We start from the raw sequence: 27917 nt of genomic DNA, 5'->3' as shown, positions 1-27917 counted from the left end.
CCACTGAGACAAATTAAAAATAAATTATGCAAATGCTTCAAGGACATATAAACTTTTTTTTTTCTTCAGGGCACACACACTGATTCACAAGCTGTAAATTTTTTTCTTGATCTGAGTTATTCCCAATTTTATTGTTTCAAGACATTCTGCACGTTGATTCGAAGTGTGTGAATCTGGAACCTTTCCGAACGAGGACAGAGATCTATCCATACCTTTGTTTTGCTCTTGAATAGATCATTTTAATTCTATGACATCACACCAGTGTGTTCTAATGTCCCTATATAAATCCTTACCTGTAGCATCTCCAGATCATGTGACAGGTGAAAAGGGACCATTTGATTTGAAGGCTGAACACAGACGTTGAATGGGATTTAAAAATTATCTTTAAGCACAGACTGTTGTCCTTTTAAATTAAAGCAACTAGTCTGATAAGGAGCAAATCAGCTGGACAAACAGAGGATTTTAAACATCTCGAGATGGGCAGTGGAGCCAGTTCTGAGAGCAAGGCATCGGCCAGGAGATCCAGAGAACTGGAAAAGAAACTGCAGGCAGATGCAGAGAGAGAAGCCAGGACAGTCAAACTGCTACTGTTGGGTAAATAGAAGAAAAATTGCTCATAACACTTTTCCATTGAGGGGTTATTTTGCTCTGCAATGACATTTCAGTACAGCGAATTTCCCACCTTTCACTACTTTATTTGAAGAAGAAAGTCCTGTAATACATGCATAAAATATTTTCTGGTTGTGGGGACTCATGAAGCAACCAATTAAGACACAAAGAACAGGCTGGAAATGGCCATGTCACTGCATGTGTTCAATTTTAAATATTACAATTCCTTGACTAGGAAGATTTGAGAAATGAGAATTTACGAATTTACTGTTAGAATAAATGTTATGATGCTTACTTACACAGAATGTAGTACAAAGTTATCTTTTTCTTCTTTTTCTCTCTTTTTTTTTTTTTTTTTGATGATGTATGTGCATTTATTTGCAGGAGGATTAAGTGAGAAAACTGGTTACACAGAAAATCTACGGGTGTCACAAGTATTGATACTGTTTATTTTCCAAACTGTTGCACTTCATTTTTACAGGAGACTTAGAAGGGCTTTTCTCAAGGTATAAAAATGATATTGTAGAGAGTGGAATGGAAGGTAATGAAACGAGATGATCACAGATTAATATTCTCACAGACTGCTACTTCTAATCCTCACTATGATCAATTTAACAGCCAGTGAGTGTAATGGAAAAAGAAAAATTGTCTTTTTCTTGATACAGCTTTATCCTTCTCTCTTTTTTTTCCCATGGTACTCTGTAGCCTAAGGAAATATCCAACAACACAATGACACTGCCGTTATCTTAATATTTTTCTTCTAACAGTATGTTGCCTGCTATGAGAGTTTATATTGGTTTCACCAAATGAATAGAAAACCAGCTTTTCCTCATTGAAATGTTGCTATTTTTTCTTCAGTGTAACCACAATGCTTATAAATGCTTTAAAATGCCATTTATTCAGACTTAGCTAGATCCTTTTGATGAAGTAAATCAGCTTAACTCTGTTGTTTTGTGTCTTGTGCAAAAAGTCTATTTACACCCGCTGAGAATCTAACTAGCATTATTAATAATAAAGAAATAAGAGAAAAACACAACCATGCAAGTTTCTCAAATAATAATAGGAAAGTAGCAGTTTGATACACTTTATATACCATCAGTATTCAGGTTGCGGTTTACAAAGCTTTTCAGTCCAGTGAAAGAAGATTTTCTGTGCCACATTAATACAAAATATTGCCCCTACTGAGACAAGATTTGGTTTGTCAAAAAAATAGAATAATATTTTAATTTCAACTTTCATAAAGTTTCAATATTTTCTATATACTCTTTAAAAAAGGAATTGGCATACCAAGTTAGAACCAGGGTCTATCTGCAACAGCATCCTGGTCTCTGACCTTATCCAACACTGATCCATGAGGAAGGTGTAAGAAATCCTTTAAGAGGAATTTATAGGATAAAGAGGAACTTATAAGATAAACAGTTTCATTATATATTTTGATCTTAAGCCTCCTTTACCTGTTGGAGTAGGTCCAGACAAGAGCGATGAAGATGTTCAGAGGGCTGGAGCACCTCCCTATGAGGACAGGCTGAGAGAGTTGGGGTTGTTCAGCCTGGAGAAGAGAAGGCTCCGAGGAGACTGAATAGCAGCCTTCCAGTACCTGAAGGGGGGTACAGGAGAGATGGGGAGGCACTCTTTATCAGGGAGTGTAGTGATAGGATGAGGGGTAATTTTTTTAAGCTGAAAGAGGGTAGGTTTAGTTTAGATATTAGGAATAATTTTTTTCCTCTGAGGGTGGTGAGGCATTGTAACAGGTTGCCCAGAGACGCTGTGGATGCCCCATCCCTGGAGGTGTTCAAGGCCAGGCTGGATGAGGCTTTGAGCAACCTGGGCTAGTGGAAGTTGTCCCTTTTAATCCTAAAAATATTAAAGACTTAACAGTTTGAATTTTCTTGTTCTTAAAAAAGCAAGGGGTGAATAAAACATAAGTCTGTTTTGAGCTTATTGCACAGCTAGAGTGAAAGTGTCTCCTGAACACCTGGAATCACAGATGCTGAAGCAACATGTACAAGGGGCACCCTGACATAGTCAAACAGTGAAATGGCCAGATAGGTGGGGATTAAATCTACTATGTTCAGGTCTGTACCTGTCATCTTCCCATACCTCTGAGGTGATCTCAGAAATTATACAAATTTTACACTTCACAAATCAAGGGCAGCGCCATTCAAGCCAACCAGCCTGGTCCTACCCTAGTCCTACATTTCTGTTCAGACCATACATTTCCTCTCTATTATGGACCAGATGAGAACATTGTTTCTTTTGCAGTAAGCAGATTTGTAGAAAATACTCATTAAAAAAATGGATATATGTATCATAAGTTTTTCCAGTGTGAACATTATGTTCTGGCCTTTAAAATGTTAAAAAAAAAAAAAAAAAAAAAAAAAAAGTGTTCTGGCCATTTCCTGATATGATTATTCAATATCTAGTCTGGACTCTATGTGTCCTCCAATAGGTCCCTTTACAAAAATGAGATTATATCCAGAAACCAAAGACACCACATTTATTTATGTTAAGTTCCATGATACAGGCAAACACATTATCTGTGCTGAGGTGGTAATTTACAGTTTATATGGCATGCCTATAAAACCTGCACAGGTAAACTGGGGGAGGGAAAAAAATCATGCCACTTTCTTTCTGACGTTCTTCACGAATTGTCCAAGAGCCAGGAGGGTTATGTCCTCTGTGCTAGGTGTTCCTATCTTGTCAAGGCCATCCAACCCCCACACGTTGTCTACAAATATAGCCTCTACATATTTACACTTCAAAAAATCAGATTGTTCTATGAATCTGGAACAAACTCCAAGGTAAAAGTTTTATTTCCTTTGTACCAGAGCCATACGTTGCCTACCACATCACATGCAGTTCATATACTTTGTAGTAAGCCGGTTTGCAATTTATTTGTGTGCAAAGTACAATGCACCTTTGAAATGCGCCTAAACCCACTGGTGCTCACAGCCATGATTCACAGACAAAAAGAATTTAGCTTCAATTTAAATAATTATTTAAATAATTATTTAAACTTTTTATTTTCAAAGTATTACTCCATGGCCTCATTTTCTACAGTTTACAGTGACAGGACAAAACTTAGCTCCATCTGAGCTGGTCATCCTCAGCTCACTTTACTGAGAAATAATCACTTTTAGGGCACAACTCAGCCAATTTAACTTGAACATGCGCTGCAGGGTGACAAAAACTGAAGCTGTTTTTTTTTTTGTTTTAGTTTTTGTAGTAAATATTTTTCTCCACTGACTACAAGAGGTCTCTGATAAGAAGTCTGAATGTAGGAAGTTCATAGTATAGACATTTAAAACCAGTTAAATGAATCAGTCACTGTAGTACTGAAGTCAGGTTTAAGTTCCTGTTATTAATACCGGCACTGGAAGGAAAGACTTGGAGCACAAAGATTGCCCAATAATCCTATTGCGTGGAATACACACTGATTTTATTTTTTTGGAGGTGGGGCAGCATTTAAGGACCTTGTTCTCTCAAGAGGGTTGGGTCTTAAATCTTTTCTCTAGTTTCTTTCTCCCATGGAGCAAGTTTGTTCAGTTTGATGAAAGGACCAGAAAGATGCATTTTCCTCTCTAGTTCACAGTTTCCAGAGCTCTGAAGGGCACAGACAAGGCTCAGGCAGAGGTGTGAAAGCTTTTCTGATCTTAATTTGAAGACTTTATTTTCCTTCTTTTTGCTGTTTTATGTCATTGTCAATGACATTTGTGACAAGTTTCAAACAAAATGTTTAGGCAGTAGGTTTCTTAACTTTCTTACCTTTACTTCTGGAAACTTTCCTAAACCAAACCTTTACTTCCACATAAATAATAACTGTAAAGAGATAATAGCTATTGCTCTGGGACACAAAAGCAAGTTGTTATATAAGAAGAACCTTCTTCAACAGCTCAGCAGATGCTAACCTTGGAAGGGGCTTGTACTCTCCCCAGTTTCCCTAAGTACTTAAACAATATTTAAAAAATAAATTTTAAAAATAATTTAAAATTCTGCTTAGAAAACCATAATGTCAAGTTACAGCTGAGACCTTGGGTTCTCTTCTCCTTTGAATTTGAGAGATTTTCACTGGCTTTCAAGCCAGCTCCAGTTTTTTCTCTATTTCTGCTCTGTCGGGATGCCTTGGTGGCCTGCAGGGAAGAGGTCAGGCAGTCCGGGAGCAGCGGCGGTTCACAGCAGGCTGATGGGGGACGGCTCCTTTGCAGCTCGGTGCCTGCAGCCATGCCACCTGGCACTTCTTCCTGAACCTCCTCTGCAGCCCAGAGGGACCAGAAACAACGGGCTTGGGACTCAGGGTGCCCTTCAAAATATTCAAAGCAAGAAGAGAGGCAGGTGACAGTCTGGCAGAGTGCTGCTGTGTGTACAGCACCGTGCTGGAGGTGGATGTGGCATGCCCCGGGCATGGGGAATGTGATCTCTGGGAAGAGGTGTGGGGGAAAACTTCCATCAGATTTTCTAGACATCTTCAGCTCCCAGGAGCAGGGCCAGAGTTTCAGGCTCTGCCTCCTAAAGGGAAGCTGCCCTCAGCTCCCCATGCAGTCACATAAGAGCTATCACCATGCGATCTTGCTGCTGTTTCTGCGATCGGCAGGGTTCTGCGACCAGTGGAAGCACAGCCCTGTCCCTGCTGTCCTGCCCCGGGGCCTGGCAGGAGGAGCAGGCTGCATGGGGCGGGGAAGGAAGCAGGTGCAAAGCAAATTGTTTCTGACCCACTTCCTGGGGTGCTATGCCTAGCACGGTACTCTGGAGTAGAGACAAAGTCTGAGAGTCATCTGCTGTTTAGATAAAGGCATTACTGGATCATAAATTAAAGATGAGCAGAGGTAGAAAAATGCACCCAAAAGATATAAATTATGCCTCCCACTCTATTTCAACTTCGCCTTTCGGATCTGGAAGAGAGGTTCATTTCTCTATTATGTTTCCTGGCATCTTTCCATGAGGTGGATGTATGAATTCTCAGCACAGACTGCTCTCTTCCTTACAGAAATGTAGTAAACGCCACCTTGCCAACCGGGCTTTACCTGGATCTTCAGAATGGCATTGAAGGGATAATAAATGATCTACAGTAAATTTGCATTTTTTCCAAACTGTGGCAGATGGCAGCATCAGCCCATTTTGCATAGGCTCATTTTTTCCTCGCACTTTCTGACGTTCACATCATGGGTTTTAGAAAATGCTTTGCATATGGTTTGCTGTCTGTTGTGATTCATTTGAGTAAATTAATCCCAGTCATTTAAATGTTATTAGCTTTACAAAATCTGTTTGGAAAGTCTGTAATCAGTTTGTTTCATTCATTGAGAAGCCCTCAGTTAAAATAGGTATGCCCCAGATTTCCTCTTTTGTCAAAAGTATTTGACACGATCCAGTGAGGTAAATGATAATCTGCAAAGAGAAAAGCAGCGACGAATCCTCTCCCATGGAGTCACAGCCGAAGTTAAATTCTCTCTCCAGGTGCTCTTAAAATCCAGCCCTTGCTTGGCAGTTCTTGGCAAACCTCATCACTCTCACTGACAGAAAATGATAGTCACTCACACTGATTTCCAATGGAGAAAATTTGCATTGTGGTTATTCACTTTCCGTGAGCTAAGAAGGGAAATTAATCGTACATAATCTGACCAAACCTATCCCCTAGTTCTGCAACAGACTGTGCAAGCAAATGCCTGTACCTCCCCACCAGCTATGGGGATTTCCTGCAGAATTGTTCCCAAGTTGGATCTGTTGTGTTGCTCTGCAGCTTTCCCTCTTCCAGCCACACAACTTCGCAGCAGAAGACCACAGGGCAGAGGAACTGACAAAACACCGGTGTCAAGACATTTGCTCATGTGCTGCCTCTGCATCATGAGCTAGACCACATGCAAGTCTCCATGCTGTTTTTCCAGTTGCTCAGAAAGGCTGGCTAAAGAGCATGGAACTGGCTGGTCTGGCTTACCAAAGGTCACAATACACACAAAATGAGCAGGTACAAATCATGTAGTGAATGAGACACTGTCCAAAGCTGTAGTTTGTTCACGTTTTTCTGCCCATCTGCCTGAGATGAAATCAAAATATTACCCATATTTTATTTCCTTGCTAATTACAGAGTCAATATTTTTCTCTTAATTGACTGAATGCTTCTCCTTTCATTTCAAATGTCCCTTTCCTTCTCAGAATTAATGCTTTTACCACTATTTAATTCTTTTTAAGTCAGAATGTGTACTAGGGAGGGTTATAGTTAGTACAATGGGGATCTAAAACATCTGTATGTCTCTTCATAGATAATAAAATTCTGTGTTCCAGAGAGTTACTCTTAATACTTGCTACTTATTCATCTATCAATCACATCTTCTCAATATTCCCTTTCTGCAGGTGCTGGAGAGTCGGGAAAGAGCACTATTGTAAAGCAAATGAAGTAAGTATATGAATATTCGTATCAGTTGTTGAATTTGGTATTTGTAGTATAAGCTATCTAGCTAATGTCTTATTAGAATATTTATGCTTATTTGAATAAAATGCAAAGAAGCATCATTCAAATCAAGTTCTCATTCAATCACATAAAGAAAAAAAAGCGACTAAGACACACAGCTGTATTGGTAATTAAATCCATCTGATCAAGTCATGCACTGGTCCAGCTCCTCACTGAAGACCAGAGAACCTTCTTCATTGGCTTTGGTAGGAGTTTCAGTACTGTAGTGAGAACATGAATGTATGAGACAACCCTCCTGAACCAGAGATGGCATCACTGTGTTTAGTAGCCCTCAGTTAATTCATGCCTATGTTTCTCCTGAATCCTGTTTGAACCAATGTAAACCAATAATATCCACAATATTCTACAGCAAGTAGTTACACAGTTTAATTACATATGATGTGAATCATCTCCTTTTGTGTAATTTTAAATTAGTCCCTATTAATTTCAGTTGATTTCACTGTATTACAAGAGAAAATATTGAAATGTTCACATTGTACAATAGAGTAAGTTTTGTTGTTTTTTGGTTTGTTTGTTTGTTTTTTTTCCCAAACTGGCCTCTCTAGATCATTCTTCGTCTTCACAGTCTTATTCCAGCTCCTGCCAGAGGTCAGGAAGATTGTTCTCAGGTCTCATGAAGGCCGCATGAGAATGTATTTAGCCACCAGCCTACATAGTGAGCAGCTGCAACTCACTATTTTGCATGGTAGGGACAGTCATGAGAACTGCTTTTAGCAAGTGTCACCCCAAAAAGTTTTCATACAATAGTGAATATGGGAAAGAACAGGCTGTACAAGTTGAAATGCAGAAATCCCTCTTCAAATTTGTACTGGGTATCTGGTTATGAAGATCCTGTGACTGCACCATAAATCTTCTGCAAGAACACTTGTGGATGTTTGTTCAAAGCCACACAGATTGAAGTCAGTAGCTTTATTTCCCCTGGCTTCAGAGGAAAGTCAAATTTGTGTGCGTGTGTGTGTCCATTTACAATTTACTATCACAATATTTTTTATATATAGTAAAACAGGCTAAAAATAAATTAATTCATGTTATTCTTTTAAGGGTTGCCAAAATACTAATCATGTGTCTGGTTTAAACAGATAATCCCCTTGAGCTCAAGAGATCATACTTACACAGGCAGCAAAAATCCTCCTTTACTTTGTAACCTGCTAAAATTTAGCTGTTGTATCTAGCTTTATTTTCATAGACAGTGTCCAAGTCTGCTTCCTAGACCTCTTCAAATACAGGAAAAAAACTACACAGACAGTGAACTGTGTAGACATGACTCCACTTTGTAAGCACCAGTTTCTTCCTGTGTAAAAATCAAGCACTGTCTTACAAAATCAGTAGTACTATTCCAAATTTAAGTTTTCCTATTTCATATCTTCACCAATGCATTTTAAAGAGATAAGTAAAAAATGTTATACCAAAAGAGCAATTTTCTCCTATTTAAGGAACTCATTTTGCAGCAAGACAGATTCAGAATCATCCATCCAATACTTTGCTAACTTTTTTCCTCTAGTTAAACAGTGGATAATTTTTTCCTGTTTTGAGTTCCAATCAAGAGACCCTCCCTACTCAGCAAACCATGAGGCTCAAAGCTTTCCCAAGTAGGAGCATATCAAAGATGTTCCTCTGAACTGAGCACTTGAAGAAGGCGGATAACCTTTAACAGCATCAAGAAGGGGGCAGAAGACTACAAAGCTGAGAGTTGTTTTTAAAGCCCTGTGCACTCATGAGTTGTCAACCTGATCACACATATGAATTATCTTACAGGAAACCTGTTCATGAAAATTATTATTTTTTCATATAAACTGTCACCTTTATGTCACAACCAAGAACTGGTATTTTTAAAGGGAAAATTTTCAGTAAAAAACCAATTTCAATTACTAATTTTTTCAGTGAAGCATAACTTTTTCTAAAGAAGACTGAGAGCTGCTTATTAAACAAATATTTTTGCTGAAAATACATTTTCCACCAAAATTAGCATAATTTTACTCCTATTAATATCATTTTCGAATTCATAAACCTCATTCTTTCTAGACTGAAGATTTCAGTCAAAGTCAAATCCTTCCACTAAGCTTTACACAATACAGAATCATAGAGTCACAGAACCGTTTGGGTTGGAAGATTATCAAGTTCCAACCCCCCTGCCATGGGCAGGGACACCTCCCACTAGCCCAGGTTGCTCAAAGCCTCATCCAGCCTGGCCTTGAACACCTCCAGGGATGGGGCATCCACAACTTCCCTGTGACAGTGCCTTCTGATGCTCAAAATACAGATATTCTGCAAGGCCCTAAAAAGGCTAGGATGGTTATGAGGGATAAGTAAAAAGGAAAAACAAAGCCTCTCTCAAGCTCTGTGCTTCTGACTAGATTATTTCCAATGTGTGATCTAGCTTTTTTAAAACCGAGTTGGGTATTTCTGTGCTATGCTCTGAGTTAGCAGTACAAACCTATCATAAATAATTCACCAAATGAAAAGCAGGAAAAAAATATCTCCTAACTCATAATTTCTGTTGAGATTGAATCAACTCCACTTATCTGGTGAGAAGGTCTCCTTGTGTAAAAAAAAAGCCAGGAGACCAACTTTTTTCCTCCAATAGAAACATAATTTAGGTATTATGACTGGTAGCCTAACACCTTCAGCATCCTGCATTTGTTTTATAAAGATTGTTTATTTTTTCAAGGAGGATCAGGGAATAAAATTTTCCATTTGCTAAAATGTTCCTTCTGGCCATACAAGATGTCAGCTTGTTTTACAATCCTTCCTTAAGAATGAGAGATCTTTAATAAAAGCAGCAATATTCACTGCTGATTTAACAGGCTGGCTAACATACCTTCTGCCAGAAGACATAAGTATATTATTTAAAAAAAAAAAAAAAGACAACAATGAAACAAAAAAAAAAAAAAGAAAAAAGAAAAGCCTCAAGCAAACACAAGTTTTCTTTCTGTAATTACAGAATGCAGTTTTATTTCAGAATCGTATATTTTCTTCCTTCCTTATATTGTTCTTCAAAGAGAAAGCGTGAAAATATAAAATAGCCATTTATGGATTGTGTTAGGGCTTTCCTTCTCTCTCATCTTAGATTTTTGCAGCCACAGGCAAAACACCCATCTTCCCCAGAAATCCTGTAATGGCCACTGCTGTGAGGCACAAAAAGCAGTTAAGCCAAATTCATGTACCTCATGGGGTTTGCATTTCTATACATTTCTTTCCATTATTTATAGACATAACTCACAGGAGTGATAAGAATATGCTTAAGCACCAGTGCAAGGTTCAACATCAATGGCAGATGAAATTATTTCTTGTTAAACGTAATCTCACCCGTTAAGGGAGGCCTCCTACCCCAGTGGGGACTTCAGGGCTCCCTGGTGCATCACATACAGGGCACTGCTTAATGTCCTGTGCTGCCCAAGCAGCAATCCAGATTATCCAGCGGACTAACATGGAGCTACATGAGACTCCTCCAAGTGAATAAGCCTTCCCTCTGAACAATTCTTTTTTTTTTTATTCAAACCACTGTGTTGACACAAGGATACATGGATATTTCAGAGGGTGTCAGAAAAAGGCTCACTAGGATATCAGACTGCACAACAGAGCTTCCATTTATCTTTCTCCCAAGAAGATTCCTTTAAATTTTACAGATTAGTTTGAGTTCATGATGAAAACAGCTTTCAAAAAGCCAAAGCTTAAAAAGATTATAGATTTGCCTGGTCTAGAAGGGAAACATTTAGAGCTGCTTTTTTTTTCCTGCAGATGTTATTCCTACAGACACAGGAAAGTACCTTTCGAATTTTCTGACATCCATAAATCAGAGAGATGCTAGGATTCCTGCACATTCAGTTGTGTTCTGGGTTTTGCGTGTGTGTGAGTGACTTATTTTCTGACAGGGCTGACTTGTCCCCTTGAGTGGGAAAGCCTCCCCAGGACACACACCTCTACTCATTCTGGGCTAACCTGTCAGACCCTTTCCTATCACCCCTTCCTGCTTGTATAGTTCAGTCCAGACTGTATCTCTGGCCAGAGAGAGGGGAAAATAGCCAAAACACAGAAATTATTTACTTAATAACCCTACAAACAACTTTGAACAACTGAGGTGAAGAACAGAGTCTTGGTTCCAGCAGGAGCCAAAGCAGTTTGCTGTCTGTTCATTGAGAGTACACTACACCAAAATGGGTCAAGTTTTCATCCTTTTTTCATAACTCATGGAAAAAGACGTCTCTGAGCCATCATATAATCTGCACACATATTTTGGAAAACTTTAACCAAAGGGCATTCTCTAGTCGGGGAGGATTATGAAATTATAATTCCTCTCTCAGAATTAGATTAATTGAATTTGACTACCAAAGTTGTTCTTCCACTGCAATATAGGGCAAATCCTCTGGAGCAATATGTATGTCCCCAAAGCATATAGATAACAACAGTAACACCTTCCAATAACTAGAAATTGTAACTGATGTACAAAGAAATATGAAATATTTAGTTTGATTGTTTTCTTTACAGTGTAGAAATATTTTTGCAATAATTTTTCTACTCTAGGCAAGATTCAGGTTAAAAATTAGGATGACTAAATAAGCAATGTGAGAACCCAGCACTAACTATTTGTGATCTAAGTTCAGCTAAGCAACTTGCCCTGTATCCACAGGTATGGGCCTGGGTCTTGTTCTGGATTCATGCTATCTTATAATGCCACATAAGGCAAAAAAACAATATCCATTCATTCAAACTGGGGAGTCAAAACCCAGCCTCATAAATTTAACTTCATATATCTGCAGAAACTGCTACTAACCTGTTCCAGCAGAATAGGCAGATCGACCATTGGTAAATGCTTTTCCAAGATGCAGTTCTTTTTCACACTGACCACAAAAGCGTACGATCAAACTTTTCATTACTTTCTCTCTTTTAATACATCCCATAAACTTTTTGCTTTCTATTTGTGCACCAGGATCATCCATAAAGATGGTTTCACCCACCAGGAACGTATGGAGTTCAGACCTGTCATTTACAGCAATGCAGTGCAGTCTATCCTGACTATCGTGAAAGCAATGACTAAATTAGGAATAAGTTATGAAAACCCAGCTAGAATTGTGAGTATGACATCCTTTCTCTTGAAATAGGCATTAGAATACAATTTTTTTTAATATAAGAGTAGAGAGTAGTAGAACAGTTTGGTATTTGCTTTATGACAGTGGAAACTAAGTACTGCTTGAGTCATATGCGTGACAAGATGTCATTACTTATTTTCATTTTCTCAAGACTGATGCCTGAGGTCTAACCTTTGCATAAACTGCCATTTAGTTTGTTACAAAAGAGACGTTCAACTTGCAAAGACATAGGAAAGAAGAAAAAAAAAAAAGCCCTTTTCTTAGCTGCTTAGTCATTTTACTGCTATTGGGAAATGTAATAAATATTTCCCTCTTATGAAAAAGTCTTGGGGCTGAGCCATGTGAGGAAGGGTCATCTAGACATGCTGGGAATATTTCAGGTTGGCCTCACTCCCGGAGCAGAGTCCGTGTTGTCCAGATGCAGCATTGCACTGGCACTGCAGAGGAGTGCAGTCTGACCTTCCCGATACAGTTCACACAAGTGCACAGAGGAAGAGCCACAGTAAGAAGACTTGCTAACTTCTGGCAATCATGATAAATTTTCAGGGACAGAAGTAAAGGAAAAAAACATACTCTTCTTCTCAGTGAGATTATTTAGTCTATTGCCTGTAATTCAGACCTTGTTGAGAACTTCTCAAAGGCCTGTCAGAATATCAGCTGGTTCCAATTTTGGCAAATTCTACCTATTCCCTAGAGGTTTATCTTAGAGGGAACTAAATCTGCTTATCTGAAAGAGCTTTTCTTGTTCCAGAAGTCTACATTTTATTACAGTGATGTGTGGTACTTTGACCTAAAAAATGATAAACAAATGCTTCAGAGGTCACTAAAGCTCGTACAGTCATTCGACAAAATAGAAACAAAAGGTTTTCTTCCTGTATTCTTCTAAGTGTCCATGAATGTCAGTCATTCAAACTAACACAATGGTGCCCAAAAGCAGCACACAGCAAATAAGACCATGGGAATGTGCTGAAACTTGGCTTGGTCTCCTCAATTGTGAGAGACCCGTGTAGTGCAGAAGGACCAATCTTATGGCCCAAGACAGATGAACCTTGCAGCACCCAGCCACAGGCTCTGCCTCAGCCTCTGATGTCCACTACCAGGTCCAGGCTCTGCTTGCCATCTCTTACTGAGATACGTTCTGCCTCTGCCCCAGTAATTCAGCCTCTTTTCTCTGCCCTGTCAAACTTCTTGCAAGGTTTATACATGTTCGCTCATCATCTATCATCTATGCCAGTTTCAGAGGAATTATTTTAAAAGGATTTCACAGCCTGGGGAACTGGGAATTGAAAATTTTTGGTAAATAGCTCAGTTCATTTCTTAGCTTTATATATAACTAAATGCAGAAAATACAGCTATTGCAAGTTTATCATTAATAGCACAGTAAGCCCACTCTTGCTGTCTTTGGCAGAATAGATCTCTAGGAATACAGTTGGAATACACCTGTATAAAATATTTGCAGTGCCTGCCTTCTTTTCTCCCAGAACCACATAAGACCAACCTGCATGTGAGTTTTAAAGAAAAGAGAACTTTTGATTACAGCTATTTGAATCACCAGTAAACATTGCCCCTAAACTTAGCTTACATTTTCTGTAAAGTCATAATCCATCTATAAGCTTGAGTTGGCTTGATATAAGCTTTGATTTCAGCTGGACTTTGTTCCTGATGTCTTCTGGTCCAGATGTAGCTGCTTAAAGTAATTTATCCCAAAGACTGGGCTTATCTTGGGCCTGAAAGCAATGGGCTCGTCCATGTTCCAGGACTGCCTGTAAATACCTCTAAGTGGTCCTGAAAGTGCCTCAGCATGTAATTTCTAACAACATTAGTTCAGGTGAGAGACGTATTTTTTTCTTCCTGAAGCACCATTGCAATCTATTTTTAATATGAAAATGACCTGAAGTCTGTCTAAATGTCAGAGAGAAACAAAACATTATATAAACCAGGGTTATGATAAACTCAGTCTGCTGCTATTGTCCTTTTTATGTAAGTATCAAAATTCACCATTGCCACCCCTTGGATAATAATCAATGAACATTTACCGTACACTGGAGAGCCTGAGCTCAAGTCTTCTCGTTGTTGGCTATTCAACCAATAAATCCAACGCTGCAGGAGGATAGCTACAGTGATTAAATGATATGTGATATCTCGAAGGAGAGAACATTCCAAATCTTATCTTGAAGCTGAACAAGTGTGCGCCCTGGAGAGCAGCCCTGGAGACAAATGAGGGGCACACACAACAAAGCATAACTGAGTTGTGCTGATCCCAGCACTGAGCAAGAGGACGGGGGTGTAGAGTGGAGTCAGTTTTGTTTAACACAGAAGGGTAATTGTATGGCTGTCCTCCTTCCTCTTTCAAATGAAAGTGATTCTCTAGTGGTTATTTCCCCCTTTTTATTCATGCTAACTGAATTTCTCCAATATTTTAGAAAACCTGCAGTTTTATTTTTGATCAGTCTCTGACTTTTACAAAGTTTTCATAAACTGCAATTACTACTGAAACATAAAGGTATAGTCATTCCTAAAATAAATTTGTTACAAATGATTGTGAAGATGTTTTCTGGTTTTGAATAAAACACGCTCTCTGCCAAAACAGTGTCTGTCAGAATCTGTGTCTACTTTTGCAGCTATTGACTGCAAGCCACTTCAGTTGTCTACTTACACAGTTAGGAAGGAATTATATTCTATAATTATCCACTGCTGTGTACCAAATGATCTATTTTAATCATGCTCTTTATTTACAGTACATTCCTAGGCTGCTAACCACTGAAAATAAATATTTTTAATGTAATAGATTGCTTGAAGTCTTTTTGGATTGACTGCAAAAGGAAGAAATTACAGAATAATACATTTAAAATATTTGTGATTTCATTCAGTTATAAGTTCTTCTTCCCCAGATAACAGAAAATATATGAAGTGCATTCACTAGGTTATATTCACTTTGCCACATTTCTCACTGTGGCTTAGAGATAGAATTATTTTCTTCCAGATATATTAAAAAAATATATTTAGCTATATGTCTGCTTTGATATGACATGTTTAAGTTTTAAATATCCTTTATAATTTAGTTTTTGACATCCCACTACTCTCTCTTACAACAAAATCCCTCCTTCCAATTTGGACCTTTTGTGAACACCCATGGTAAAATGAAACCTAGCCCTTGTATGAACAAAACAAAACAATAAAAGAGGAAAACTCTGTGTATCATGATAGAAGTCTAACCTTGGTGCTAACTAAAGGGAAGTGGGCTTGCAAAAGGATTCTTAAATGCACAGGCGAGTACCGCTACCTGGAACAATAGGTGAAAATGAGAAATTTTGCCCCTGCAACTCACTGTAAACTACGCATATCTTCAAGAAGGTGGAGAGGCACAGTGAACTTGCACAATATTTACTGAAATTTCTGTTTAGGAAGATGAAAGGAAACTGTGTGCCATGGCGACAACTCTGGAGGATGGTGACATGTCTTCTGAACTGGTTGAACTCATCAAACAACTGTGGAGTGATGGCGGGACCCAGGCCTGCTTCGCACGGGCAGCGGAGTACCAGCTCAGCGACTCAGCAGCCTAGTAGGTGGCACCAGCTGCAGGGGCTGAACAGCTGGCTATTACCGTAGCGTAGGAAGACTTGCAACAAGAACTCTTCCTCATGTGCAGAATAGCCTATGAAAATTATTGCTCACTAGCCTGAAAAATAATTATTTTTTGCTAAGTTTTATAATATATTAGAAATGTTTAACTGAAGGAAAGAAGTGAAAATGATGAACAACTTGCTTCTGCAAGTTTGTTAAAACTGTAAAAAAAATTTTAAAACCCTATTCTTTAGGTAATTCTAAGATTGCCAAAATGAGGGAAAAGGTGAATTGAAACAGCTTAGTTTTTACCTAGAGTTGTACTTTGAATGTATACACTTCAAGCTGCTAAACATAAGGCTGGAGAAAGTGACGAAAACTTCCCTCTAAAGTAATCCGGCTGCATGGATGGGTGTTCCCTGGGCTGTTACCTTCACAGCATCCAGCTGGTCTTGGCCAGTTGCGCTGTCCCACCTGGCAGCCCCAGTTCCCTTTCTGCAGCCTGGGAGATGGCAGGCAGATAAGCAGGGGCGTTTGGCTGCTCAGCAATGACTCCACCAAGGGTGACCATTGAGCTGAGGGACATCTCCCACCTTAGAGGTAGTCAGTAAGCTTAGACTTCTCCAGAATCCCTGGTTTTGTTGCTTCTACAGCTGTTCTTGCAGGCTACTGTGGCCCTGCTCTGCTGTTTTCTCCCTAAGCTCATACAAGACTGAGAGGGGAGGTGTCACCTGGGTCGAAGTTTTCCTGGAGTGCACAAGTCTGACTCTAGACCTAGAGCAGACGGTTGTTCCAGCCAAGGTCCATCCTCCAGCACAACTGGAGGTTCCTCTGCTCCTGCAGCTCCTCCTGCAGGCAGAGGGCAGCTGCAGGGGAACCCGCAGGAGGTGCTGGTGTCCCTTCACTGGCAGGGAAAGGCAAGCTCCAGCCCAGTCCAGGAGTCAGGCAAACTGAAAGCACTAACAGCCCACTATGTCTATCAATAAGTAGCACTACTATCTATCAATAGATAGTAGAAGGAATGTAGTATGAAAATATAAAAATTCTTCACCTCTTCATATCTTCAAAACAAGAACAAAGATCTTTATGCAAAATACCTAAATGATTAAAATATTGCCTGCATTGGTTTGTGCCTGATTTGTCAGTATTTTATGGCAGCCTTGTATCTCTACAGGAATAGTACAGAACAATCTTTTGTTCCTAAAGTATTGTTTCTGACAGGCCACACTGCAGTTCCCAGCACTATAAGCCTATAACAGGTCTGTCATCATAATTAAAAGGAAAAGCACCTTTTGAAATTAAAAAAAAAAACAAAACACACACACACACAAGAGAAAAAAACTAATGCAGAAAAAAAAAAATCTGTTAACCAGCCAACATTCTAGTGTGTACAATATGCCTGGCAGATTAGGTTTTGTTTACTCAAAGGAAGACAGGATAGTCTGAAGTAATTTGCTCTCAGTGCTAAGGGCTGTGTAATGTTTTAATCTGAAATAGGTTTCAGTACTTAAGGCAGCTAGTACAGACTGTAAAGGAGCCAATAATCATTATTTGTTGCCAGAGTTACACTAAAACCAACAGTGATGTGTTTTTTGTCTGCTTGAACACTTCCAAAAAAACCTGCTAATCCTCTGTCTTCATCTTTCAGTACCTGATGCTTCTGAAAATCCAGCCTTTGGCTTTGAACCGTTAAAATTGATTTAATTTTTGCCCTTGCTACTGGGCTTCTAATGATCATTTCAAATCCAGATAGAGTCAATTAATAATCTAATGCTACATTTCAATTACTTTTAAAACCAAACCCCTGTTTCTCAGGTACTGTGAATCAGGTCCTACACTGAGTATTGATTTATACTGTGTAAACTCTGACTTTCTGAGGTTATCTTCTCTAAGTCTTTTCATAATTAATTCATGCTAATGAAGTTTGATCACTGCCTTTCCTCTGTGTGTTTTAATGGAAAAAAACCCCAAGATCTTCTGAATAATAGAAAATCAAATTTTTCTGGAATTTATTCCTTAGACTCACCTGAAATTAATCCTGTTTTAAGATGGAGTGATGAGTAAGGAAGGGGCAAAATCAGGATTATAAATCATGACCTTAAATGTCACTGTATAGCTACCAGTAGTATATACTGCTTCTTGCTTGCTAAGCCATTCGCCTCTCAGGATAGGATTCATGTCACCTCACCTAACCCAAGCCAAGGGAAGATCAGGCACTGAGACTAAACCAATAGTTTGGTTAGTCTATTGGCCCTACTCAGAGAAACAGAGCTACATTGTTTTTTTTTTTTTTATTATTTTTTTTTTTTTTAAACAGATTGTTTCCTGGACTCACTGAACTACTCGGATAAACTTCAGCACTCCTTCCTGAGTGGATTCAGTCTATTCAACTTAAAATAATAAAATCCCATTTCCAAGCATTACTTACAAATGCCCACATGGAAGATTCTAGCTTTTTAAAAAAATATTTTATTTTATTTATTTTTTTACTTACAGATGTATTAAATACTACAGACAAGGATGATGAGTTGTGAGCTTTGTTTTGATAGTTGTCTGGTTAAACTGAACAGCGTAACTTCATGCTGGGCAGACTTTGTGTTAGAGAAGAAAAAAAGGCATGAAGCCTAATGAACATTAGAGAGACTGTGTTTTGATTGTCAGAGGTAAGAGGCTATGAATGGAAAGGTGACAACTGGGACACCATAAGTTTGAAAATGCTTCAACTATTGTATGTGGCTTCTTGCTTTTGGTTTTGTTCTTTATTTGAATATTAGTAGTTAAAAGATAGGAAGCTACCCAGACATCACCTCTTCTTTTCCTTTTGTCAATTCATAGCCTCTTTACAGAGATTCCTAGACCAGCCAGCAGGATTCATGGGCTCTGTCCAGCCATTTCAAGAAAGCTGCATGCCCCTGGAAGAGACAGGAGAAGGGCTGGTGGTAGGACAAGAACAGGCTTCAAAGATCTGGTTTGGATTGTTGTTTCATGCAGATTTTATCTCTGCATGCCAGACATAAAAGCAGATAATCGTCTCTTTTCCAGGGACTTGTGAGAACACTAACCTAGGGGGTCCTCAGCTTCATTGAAGCTTCTGGTTTTGATTACAAAATATTTTTTTTAAAGGTCATCATGTACCTTCCTCTTGTAAACTGATAAGTCTGCAGGGAAGACAGCCCCCAAATGTGAATTCCACCAGAATATTATGCCCTCCTTGTCACTTAGGAAGGAAAACACTGTTACAACAGGTCTGATAGGTTGCAATAACTTCTATTCAATCTGCTTCTGAAAGATGCTTGCAGTTCTTCCCCTGTGGTGGCAATTCCAACTTGCTGGAAGCCAGTGGACAAAACCCCTTTCCTGACAAGGTGCTTTTCTAGCATCTCTGAGGAAAATAAAGATTCTCCTGAACTGAAATTCTCAGAAAAATGTTTATTATATACAACTAAATCACACTTCTATATAGAAGGAAAAAAAAAAAGAAAAAAAGAAAGGCTCTGGATAGTGGATCTAAGTTGTATAAAAAACAATATCATTGTATTTAAATGTGTAATTTATATAAAATATTTTAAAGTGGCTCAATAGGAAGTGATTATGTAATGCTCATTTCACCCTTTCAATTCACCAATCACCATTTCTTTTTACTCTCCTTAGTTATCTCAACGATTTGGACAGGTTAGCAATGCCGGACTACGTGCCCAGCGAGCAAGACGTTTTGCACTCCCGAGTGAAAACAACTGGGATTATAGAGACTCAGTTTTCTTTCAAGGATTTGAACTTCAGGTATGAAAGCCATATTTAAAAGTTTTCTGTGGATTTATCTTTCTTAAGGATTTTCTTTCAAAGGTTTTGACCTATTATACTATTGGTAATCTCGTTGTGATATCCTTTAATCCACTCTTACTTAATATCTTGAAACAGCCAAAAAAAGCAAGATATTTTTAGCACCAGTACTCCAACTTTGAGCATATAATGGACTGTTATTAGGAGGTGTCAGACTATCAGATTCTAAAAGGACATTTTTACATATGTAAGTGTCTAAAAAGCATTATTTGTATCCTGCAATTTGAATAATTGTTTGTGACATTTATGAAATTTGCCTACCTAAATGTCCTTAACAGCATGCAAAACATTGATGACTACTAATTTGCATGCAGTCTCAACCTTTCACTCTCTTCTTTTGAGAACGGAAATAACTGCTCTTAACACTGGAATGCATTACAGTTGGCAAAAAAAAAAATAAATATATAATTTCTGTCCCATGGGAAATTTCAGTATTAGCGTGCATGCCTTCATGCTCATCTAAGATGACAAGCAAAATGTTCAGAAAAATATCTTGAAAATAACATCTCTGAGAAGTTTGACTGAAAATAATTGATACTTCCAGATACTCAACGTTTTGTTATGGTTGATGAACCAATTAAAAATGTGTAATTCCACATGAAAATGTATTTGAATTAATTATTATAGTTTCAGTGTTCTATAATGCTTTTCTCTATGGACTGAATTCCATTTAATTTTTAATTTAAAGGCTGGGATGCATATCAAGGAATGTAGTCTAGACAAGAAACTGTAGAGATAAACAGATGTATAAAGCAACAGAGTTATAACTTCTACACTTTTCATTGGGTTTCTTTTTTTGTGCTCATGTGGCAAATAAACATCCTCCAAACCATCTATGCTACCACACAGATGCTTTTACATAACAGAGATTACACATACAAAATCAGATTCTGAAGTAAATGCCCTACAAATAAATTATTATCATCTATTAATACACTGCTTGCTCATGAAAATTCAGCACTTGCCCACAAACGTTACTGTGCAATGTCATAGATATCAAATGCTACAGTGCAATGTCATAGACATCACCTCCTTTTTCTCTAACATATTTCCAGACAGCTTTGTACGTTGGAAATCGAAGCACCTTCAGTTACAGTCATAGTTTGTGTAAGAAATAAAATCAAGATGGAGAAAGAAATCATCAGAGTGCAAAACCTCTTTGACACGAATGCTATCAGTCCTGAGATTTGGATATCAGAATTAGTGTCTAGGTCCAACAGAAATGCAGCACAACTGAGAATTAAGTCACCTCAACATCTGTAAACAAGAAGGTGGCTCCTAATGCCACCAGAAACACTAAAACCACTGTGTTTAGCCTCTCTGGTATGCACCACTGTGGTGTTATGTGAGTAAATCCATTGGTGGTTTTAGGAACTTAAGTAATACGAGGTAAAATCACTACAAAATAATCTGAGGGTTTTGAGCTGCTATAGGGATACAGAGTCACTATAAATCCATCTTACCCAGCCAGTTACTGCTACTTTGCATTGCCAGAGCAACACAAAACAGCTGGGCGATCTTGATCTGCACTCAGTTTGATAAGTACCATAGAAACTTCTATAAAGAGAGGAACACTTCCACATGCAGAGGGAGTTTTGGTTGATGTACTTGAATGAGGCTTGGGGCCACAAGCCATACATGGGTAAAAAGAAAACATGAACAGATGCCTCATTGACTAAATACTTGTCCCTCTTCTGAAAAGAATGAGGCAGAAAACATTTTGTATCTGTGCAGTAAAACTCTAAATCCCAGTACTGCTCCAGGGAACTGAAATACAGTTGCACAGACAACAACAGCTCTTGTTAGTTGCTGGCCTAGTGGTTACGTTGCTGGTTTAGTGTAATTCAGCTTTCTTGTGCTCTTCAATTTATTTCACTAATGTTGCCTTTGATTTCCAGAGTGCAGAACACAATTAAAATTTTTTAGAAGTAGGTCTGATCTTCATAGGTCCTCTCCTGCTGTTGCTTCCATTGATGTGCTAGGAAGAGTTTGACTGAAATCAGGCAAGCTTTTAGTCTTTAGAATCATAGAATCATAGAATGATTAAGGTTGGAAAAGACCTCAAGGATCATCAAGTCGAACCGTCAACCCACACCACCTAACTCACTAAACCATGTCCCTAAGCACCATATCTACATGTTTCTTAAACACCTCCAGGCATGGTGACTCCACCACTTCCCTGGGCAGTCTCACTATATGCACCATTAGGATAAATGAATACACAGCTGGTTGCATACCTGTACCTAAGTTTTCCAAGAGCACTGCTGAGAAAATATAGAGCTTTCAAGACTAACTCTGACTGTCATGATAAAAAAAAAGGTCATCTCAGAAATACATAATCTACCACTCACAGAGGGACTTTAGTTTTACATGTGCATATGTTAAGTTCTTGGCTGACATGAGAAGAGTTAAGCAAACTAAGGTTAGTACAACATAAACTGCCCATAAACATGTCCTCTGGCCTTGACCTTGTCCTATTTTAACTGACTTCCCATGAATATTTCCAGGGCCATATGCTAAAAGATTGCAGGAATTGAATACAGATTCATATGATTATGTATGCTTGCAAAACTTTACTGAAAACTAAATTTTGAAGCTTTTTTTCCCCCCATAACCCTGATTTCAGAGTTACATACCACAAATCATGGAAGATATGTAATGGCAAGTGACCTTTGGGCACTAACCACAGACAAAAGTCAAGATGCTTTATTCATGCTGACCTCACTCTTCAGCAGCCATACTGAACTCAGTGAAGACAGGCTTGGAAGAATGCCGTTACTGTTATCAAAATCTTGCTCAACAACAACTTCCTGATTTCCTAATAATTCACGTTTATAGACACCCAATGATCAGACAAAGAGATGAAATGTACTAGTAAAAAAAAATAATTTTCTCTAATTGCTCCTCAGCTGCAGAGACAGTTCATCATGAGCACTGAGAAGAGTTTCATTTCTTCTAAACAGGATGAAAAATGATTAACAATAACCTTAGTTTCCATCAGCTTCATTTCTGATGGTGAAGAAAACAGGGGATCAATATACAGCAAAAAAAAAAAAAACGGTGTTTCAGTAACAAATTATTCTTGCTCTGTTTGTTACTTACATGATTTTTTCATACTGAATACCAATATTTTCATTGCTATAAAAACTGAGTTGTGTTTAATTTTCAGATACTGCAGGAGACACATCCAGAGAGTAAGATCTAATGCATTTTCTTAAAGGAAGGGATAATGCAACAGAGGATTAGGTTTTACAGTTTTAAGTTCAACAACAGGCAGCACAGGGAAAAGTCATCATGCACACAAAGAAACAGAAAAAGTAAGGGTAGGACAAATCTGATTTTTTTACCTTTTTTTTTCCTTTACAAAACACTTGAAAAATGTTCAAGTTGGGCACCTTTTATGTCAGAAAAATAGTAAAAAAGCGCCCTACCTCCTATCACTGAACAACTGCAAATATAAGTGGCAGTTTTGAAAGCTAGTGCTAAGAACAATGGTAGCTTTGATGACAGCTCCATCTCAGTTGGGCCTTAACTAGGGCCATAACCAGGGCCCTAATCAGGGCTCTAACATGGTCTTGGCTAGGTATGCTCAGTGGGCTTTCAATCCCGTAAAAAGTTCATTTGATTCTACCCAAAGGCAGAGTAATTTCTGGCAAAGACTGAAGGAAATTAACGCAGAGGAGGACAATCCTACATTTTCCTCTCTACAAATGAGGGGATTCCTTCTCCCCATGAATTGCTGCTTAAACAGCAGCTAATGAGATTGACAGGGCAGAGACCCCACACTGACAAAGGCACGCTGCAGGTCATACAGCTGGCTAAGTGATCGCGCCAGGGCAATGAGTAGATGACTAAATATAGTTCTACACCAACTAACTAAGCATAACCAGTGGGTCAACCCATGACCAGCTTCCAGTCATACGCCTTACTGATCAATATGTCAATTCATGACCAGCAAAACTATGAAGTTACTGTGGATTTGAGGGTCTTTTCTCAACACTTCGTGTATGACCTCCTGAATAAATCCTCGCCTTTAGGACTTGGTCCTGCACCGAGCTCTCAGGCAGAACCCCACCTCCTCAACATGGAGTGCCACCTGAAAGTACTGAATGTATTTCCTATATACAGGTATTCAAGCCTTTACGTTTCATTTTACACCCACTACAAAGCTGTAAGTAATAGTTGACCTGTTGGGATAGAATAGGTCAATATTTGGAAAAGCTGGATATTTTATTTTCATCCATCTCTAGTTGCACTCCACACATTAACAGCATGACTACATTCTTATTAGTTAGTGCTTTACATTGTACATATGTTATTTTTTTCTGCAAAGGATGTTTGATGTGGGTGGACAGCGATCAGAGAGAAAAAAGTGGATTCATTGCTTTGAGGGAGTTACTTGCATCATATTCTGTGCTGCACTCAGTGCCTATGACATGGTTCTGGTGGAAGATAAAGAAGTGGTGAGTCAGAAAAGACAAGCAACCCCTTTTTTGCTGCTAAGTTTTAATGTACTCTCTGATGGCATATCAGAACTTTTCCTGTTCCCTGATAACCATTTAAAGGCTATTATGCTGTATTGGTTCTTGCCAGTAAAGAACATCACAGTAAAAATGCCATACGGGGATGAGATTTGTCAGTCTCTCATGTTCACCTTTTGCATCTCAACAGAACAGAATGCATGAAAGCCTTCAGCTGTTCAACAGCATCTGCAACCACAAGTGCTTTGCAGCCACTTCCATCGTGCTGTTTCTAAACAAAAAAGACCTGTTTCAAGAGAAAATAACAAAAGTTCATCTGAATATCTGCTTTCCTGAGTATAACGGTAAGTTTGGCGTTTTCAGAAGAAAATATATTCAGGTGATTAGTGTAGGCCATGCACTAAAGACCGAGACTTTGACTCAGGTCACCTGTTATAACCATTTAAATGCTAAGCATTTTGTCTAGGCATTTAGCCTTCAAAAGAATAGTATGGGACAGACATTGCCAGAATCCAATTCCTCTCATGATGCTTATCCTAGGGTGGGATCATCTCTCCCTGGAGATGCTAATTTCTTTCCATTGGTGGTAGAGGAAGCTGAGAGAACTAGAAGTTTCAGATGGCTGAAGTGTGGTGTGATGAACCCAGCCAAGATTTCAGCACAAGCCAGTGGCTTATCACTCACTCACACCATAACTAAATTCAGGTTTTTTGTTCCTATTTTTAAAAACCATTTCATAAAGAAAGTCTGCCTCTTTTTGTATGTCACAGTAGTGTCTACCTGAAATAGAAAACAGCATCTGTTCCAAGCCAGTGCAAGAGAATATATGAGGCTATGTCAGAAAGTGCCAGAGAAAAACCAAAAAGCTGTCAGTATTTTAGTATTAACCTAATGCATGTGTGACGGGGAGTGTCCAGAATGAGCATACTTAAATAAACATTTATTAGAAGACAGGTTCTGTGCAGTTCCAGAAAACCAGATCCTTCACTCCCTTTCTTAGGACACATCAACACATCAACACTGCTCAGTGCTTCACTGGGACAATCAAGCATTATGTGCTAGACTCAGTGGAGCTGTGCCACTTGTCACTGCTTGAGGCTCCAGACAAGATGGGAGCCAGCAAGGGCTCTCAGCAGCAGCCTGCCTCCAAGAGCCTCCTCCTGCTCCCAACACGCAGCAAGTCCAGGGTACCAGGGTCCACGCCTGCCGTTGCTCTAAAGGAGCACTACCGAAAGACAGAAAAGCTGAATGAAGAAATTATGACTGAATATATAAACATCTGAATTTTTCCCTTTTTTCCTTCTTCATTTCTTTATCTTTTTGTTTTTGTATTTCCCACCAATTTTGTCTGCTATCTGCTTGATTCCCTTTGAATTTATGCTCCTCCTTTTTTTATTCTCTTTCTCTTCCTTTCTGTTTTCTCTCTAAGTCCTTAACTGTTTCACACTTACTCAGGAGCATTTCACTTCAGAAATAAGGAGTTCTGGTTAGGTATTGAAATTTAAATTTAAGTGGGCAGTTTAGATACAAAATTTTCATACCTAATTGTGTTGGGTTTTGGCTGGGACAGAGTTAATTTTCTTCATAGTAGCTAGGATGGGGCTTTTGCTTTTATTCTGGAAACAGTGTTGATAATACAGGGATGTTTTAGTTATTGCTGAACAGTGCTTACATAGAGTCAACGCCTTTTCTGCTTCTCACACCACCCCACCAGTGAGTAGACTGGGGTGCCCAAGAAAATACGTGTACTACCAGCATTGTTTCCTGCACAAATCCAAAACATAGTCCCATCCTAGCTACTATGAAGAAAATTAACTCTGTCCCAGACAGAACTAGCACACTAATGCACGCAGTTAATGCCCTTTAAAAAAGAGAGAGAGCAGAAATATGTTTGTTTCTTAGCAGCTGTGAGGAAGTACCAGTTGAAATGTGTCTTCTCTTCTTGTGCTGTTCTCTCCACCAGGACCAAATACATTTGAAGATGCTGGAAATTACATCAAGAAGCAATTTCTAGACTTGAACATAAGGAAAGAAGATAAAGAGATATATTCTCACTTGACATGTGCCACTGACACTCAGAATGTCAAGTTTGTATTTGATGCAGTCACAGACATAATAATCAAAGAAAATCTGAAAGACTGTGGTCTTTTCTAGCCTTTCATTCCCTTGCTCATAGCCTGACTTAATCTCAATCCACTTTCCTCTCTTCATCCTGTGTGCTAACTGAAATAAAAAAAAAAAAAAACTCTAGGGAAGAAACAATATCTATTAGGCTTTTGTTAGCTGTCAGTTTAAGGCTTGGGTATAGCCTGAGCAGACCAGCACTGCCTTTCTGTATGTCACAAAAAGATTGAAAAAAAGTCCCTGCTCCACAGAGATGCCAGCCACTGATAAATCTTAGTGGAATCAAAGGGAAATTCCTATTTTCATCAATACAATTTGGAGGTAATCAGCACTTCTTAGGAAACTGGGGACACCTCAGTATCCTGTGTTTTCCAGTGATGGGAGAAAAAAGGATAATATATAGCAGATAACTGGCTTTTATTTATATTTGAAGCCTTAAGAAAGCTATAGCATTAAACAGTACCAATAGATAATACCCATTCAACACTCTTTTGTTTTCATGTTACATACACAACTAAAAATGACAAACCATTAATACAAAAAAGGCAAACCCCCTAGACTTAACTGGTGTATGACAAAGAGAAGTACAAATCTGACTTTTTAATTATACTTGGTTTTTAGAAGAGTGGAGGGACAAGTACATAAAAACTCCACATGTACAAAATCCACAAATGCTTATATCCAGTTTGGAAAAAGGGAGAAAAAAAATTATAGCGACTGTCAGTTCCTGCATAGGCCATGAAGGCAAGTTGAAACATTTGTTTTAAACAATTAAAGATTAGACTTTTAAAAAATAATAATTAATAGTTCTACTGCTAGACAGCTTCTCCAGTGCCCTGTTACCACAACAGTCACTTCCACCAGTGCAGAGCAGACGTAAATTGACAAGTCCTCGTGGCATAAACTTGGGACTTTGGCACAGAGATCCATTCTCCATGCAAATAACTTGTTCCCCTTTAATTCTTCCTGATTTACTGTAACTACAGAAAATACTTAACTACATTAAAGAGAATGGGAGTTCTAAATATATTCAACTGAATTTTGAAATTTGATCTTGAAACAGCACTCACTTTTGAAATCCGATCACTGACAAAATGTTTCCTTCTGTTGTTTTCTTTTTTTAATAACAGATCTCAATCTAATTTTCACTACACACTCACTGTGTTCTGGTTAATCTAATTATTGAAAACACTAGAACTGGCAACTTGGTCACTGAACAACAGAGCCCTGCAAGCTGTCCCCAAGAGCAAGGTTACTGGCGTGTGCAGGTGTCCCAGCAGAAGTAGGAAACTGGGAGCTAAAATACATTTTGCAGTGTCTGAATTTCTTTTATTGCTGCCTGATCTGTAACACTTCACTTGAGTAATCCTTTGTTTGTATTGAAAATAATGGACTGCCAGTGGTGAGGTTGCTGTATTCATTTCCAGCAATAAATCTAATTTAAAATTAGTAATTTGAACTATGGTGACATCAACACTAACTTCTGGATGCCTTGATGGCATAAGAAAAGCTAAGGTCTTTCAGAAACAAATCCATGAACAAACGCATCTCTCAAAGGTGTTCTTCAAGCAAACACGTACGGAATCAGAGGGACTCCGAGCCGCAGCCCTGAGGTCAGCCCAGGCCGGACGGGACACACTGGCTTTCCTGCTCATGCTTTAAAGAAGTTACGCCGGCCTCAGTTTGGCCGAGTTTTTGGCAAACCAGTGACAGAGCTGAGCTCTAGGCTTCGCCATCCTCCAAGAGGAA

General features: G+C 38.7%; 1 protein-coding gene across 1 annotated transcript; it reads left to right on the top strand.

The window, feature by feature from the left end:
• Positions 1-476: 476 nt before the first annotated feature.
• LOC104457429 (guanine nucleotide-binding protein G(t) subunit alpha-3) lies at positions 477-26198 on the top strand. The gene is made up of 8 exons (XM_010072737.1): positions 477-594; positions 6955-6997; positions 12000-12141; positions 15564-15721; positions 19375-19503; positions 23897-24026; positions 24235-24388; positions 26008-26198. The coding sequence occupies exons 1-8, from the start codon at positions 477-479 to the stop codon at positions 26196-26198; spliced, it is 1065 nt and encodes a 354-aa protein (XP_010071039.1).
• Positions 26199-27917: the final 1719 nt, after the last annotated feature.

Source organism: Pterocles gutturalis, unplaced genomic scaffold, assembly GCF_000699245.1.
Source record: "Pterocles gutturalis isolate BGI_N339 unplaced genomic scaffold, ASM69924v1 scaffold28532, whole genome shotgun sequence".
Taxonomy (NCBI): domain Eukaryota; kingdom Metazoa; phylum Chordata; class Aves; order Pterocliformes; family Pteroclidae; genus Pterocles; species Pterocles gutturalis.
Note: the sequence above shows the minus strand (reverse complement) of the source record. Positions and strands in the feature narration are given on the sequence as shown.

Coding starts and splice junctions, on each gene's coding strand:
- LOC104457429 (XM_010072737.1), top strand. CDS start 477: ATGGGCAGTGGAGCCAGTTCTGAGAGCAAGGCATCGGCCAGGAGATCC. Junction 595..6,954: donor AGTCAAACTGCTACTGTTGG/GTAAATAGAAGA, acceptor CCCTTTCTGCAG/GTGCTGGAGAGTCGGGAAAG. Junction 15,722..19,374: donor CTCAGCGACTCAGCAGCCTA/GTAGGTGGCACC, acceptor TACTCTCCTTAG/TTATCTCAACGATTTGGACA.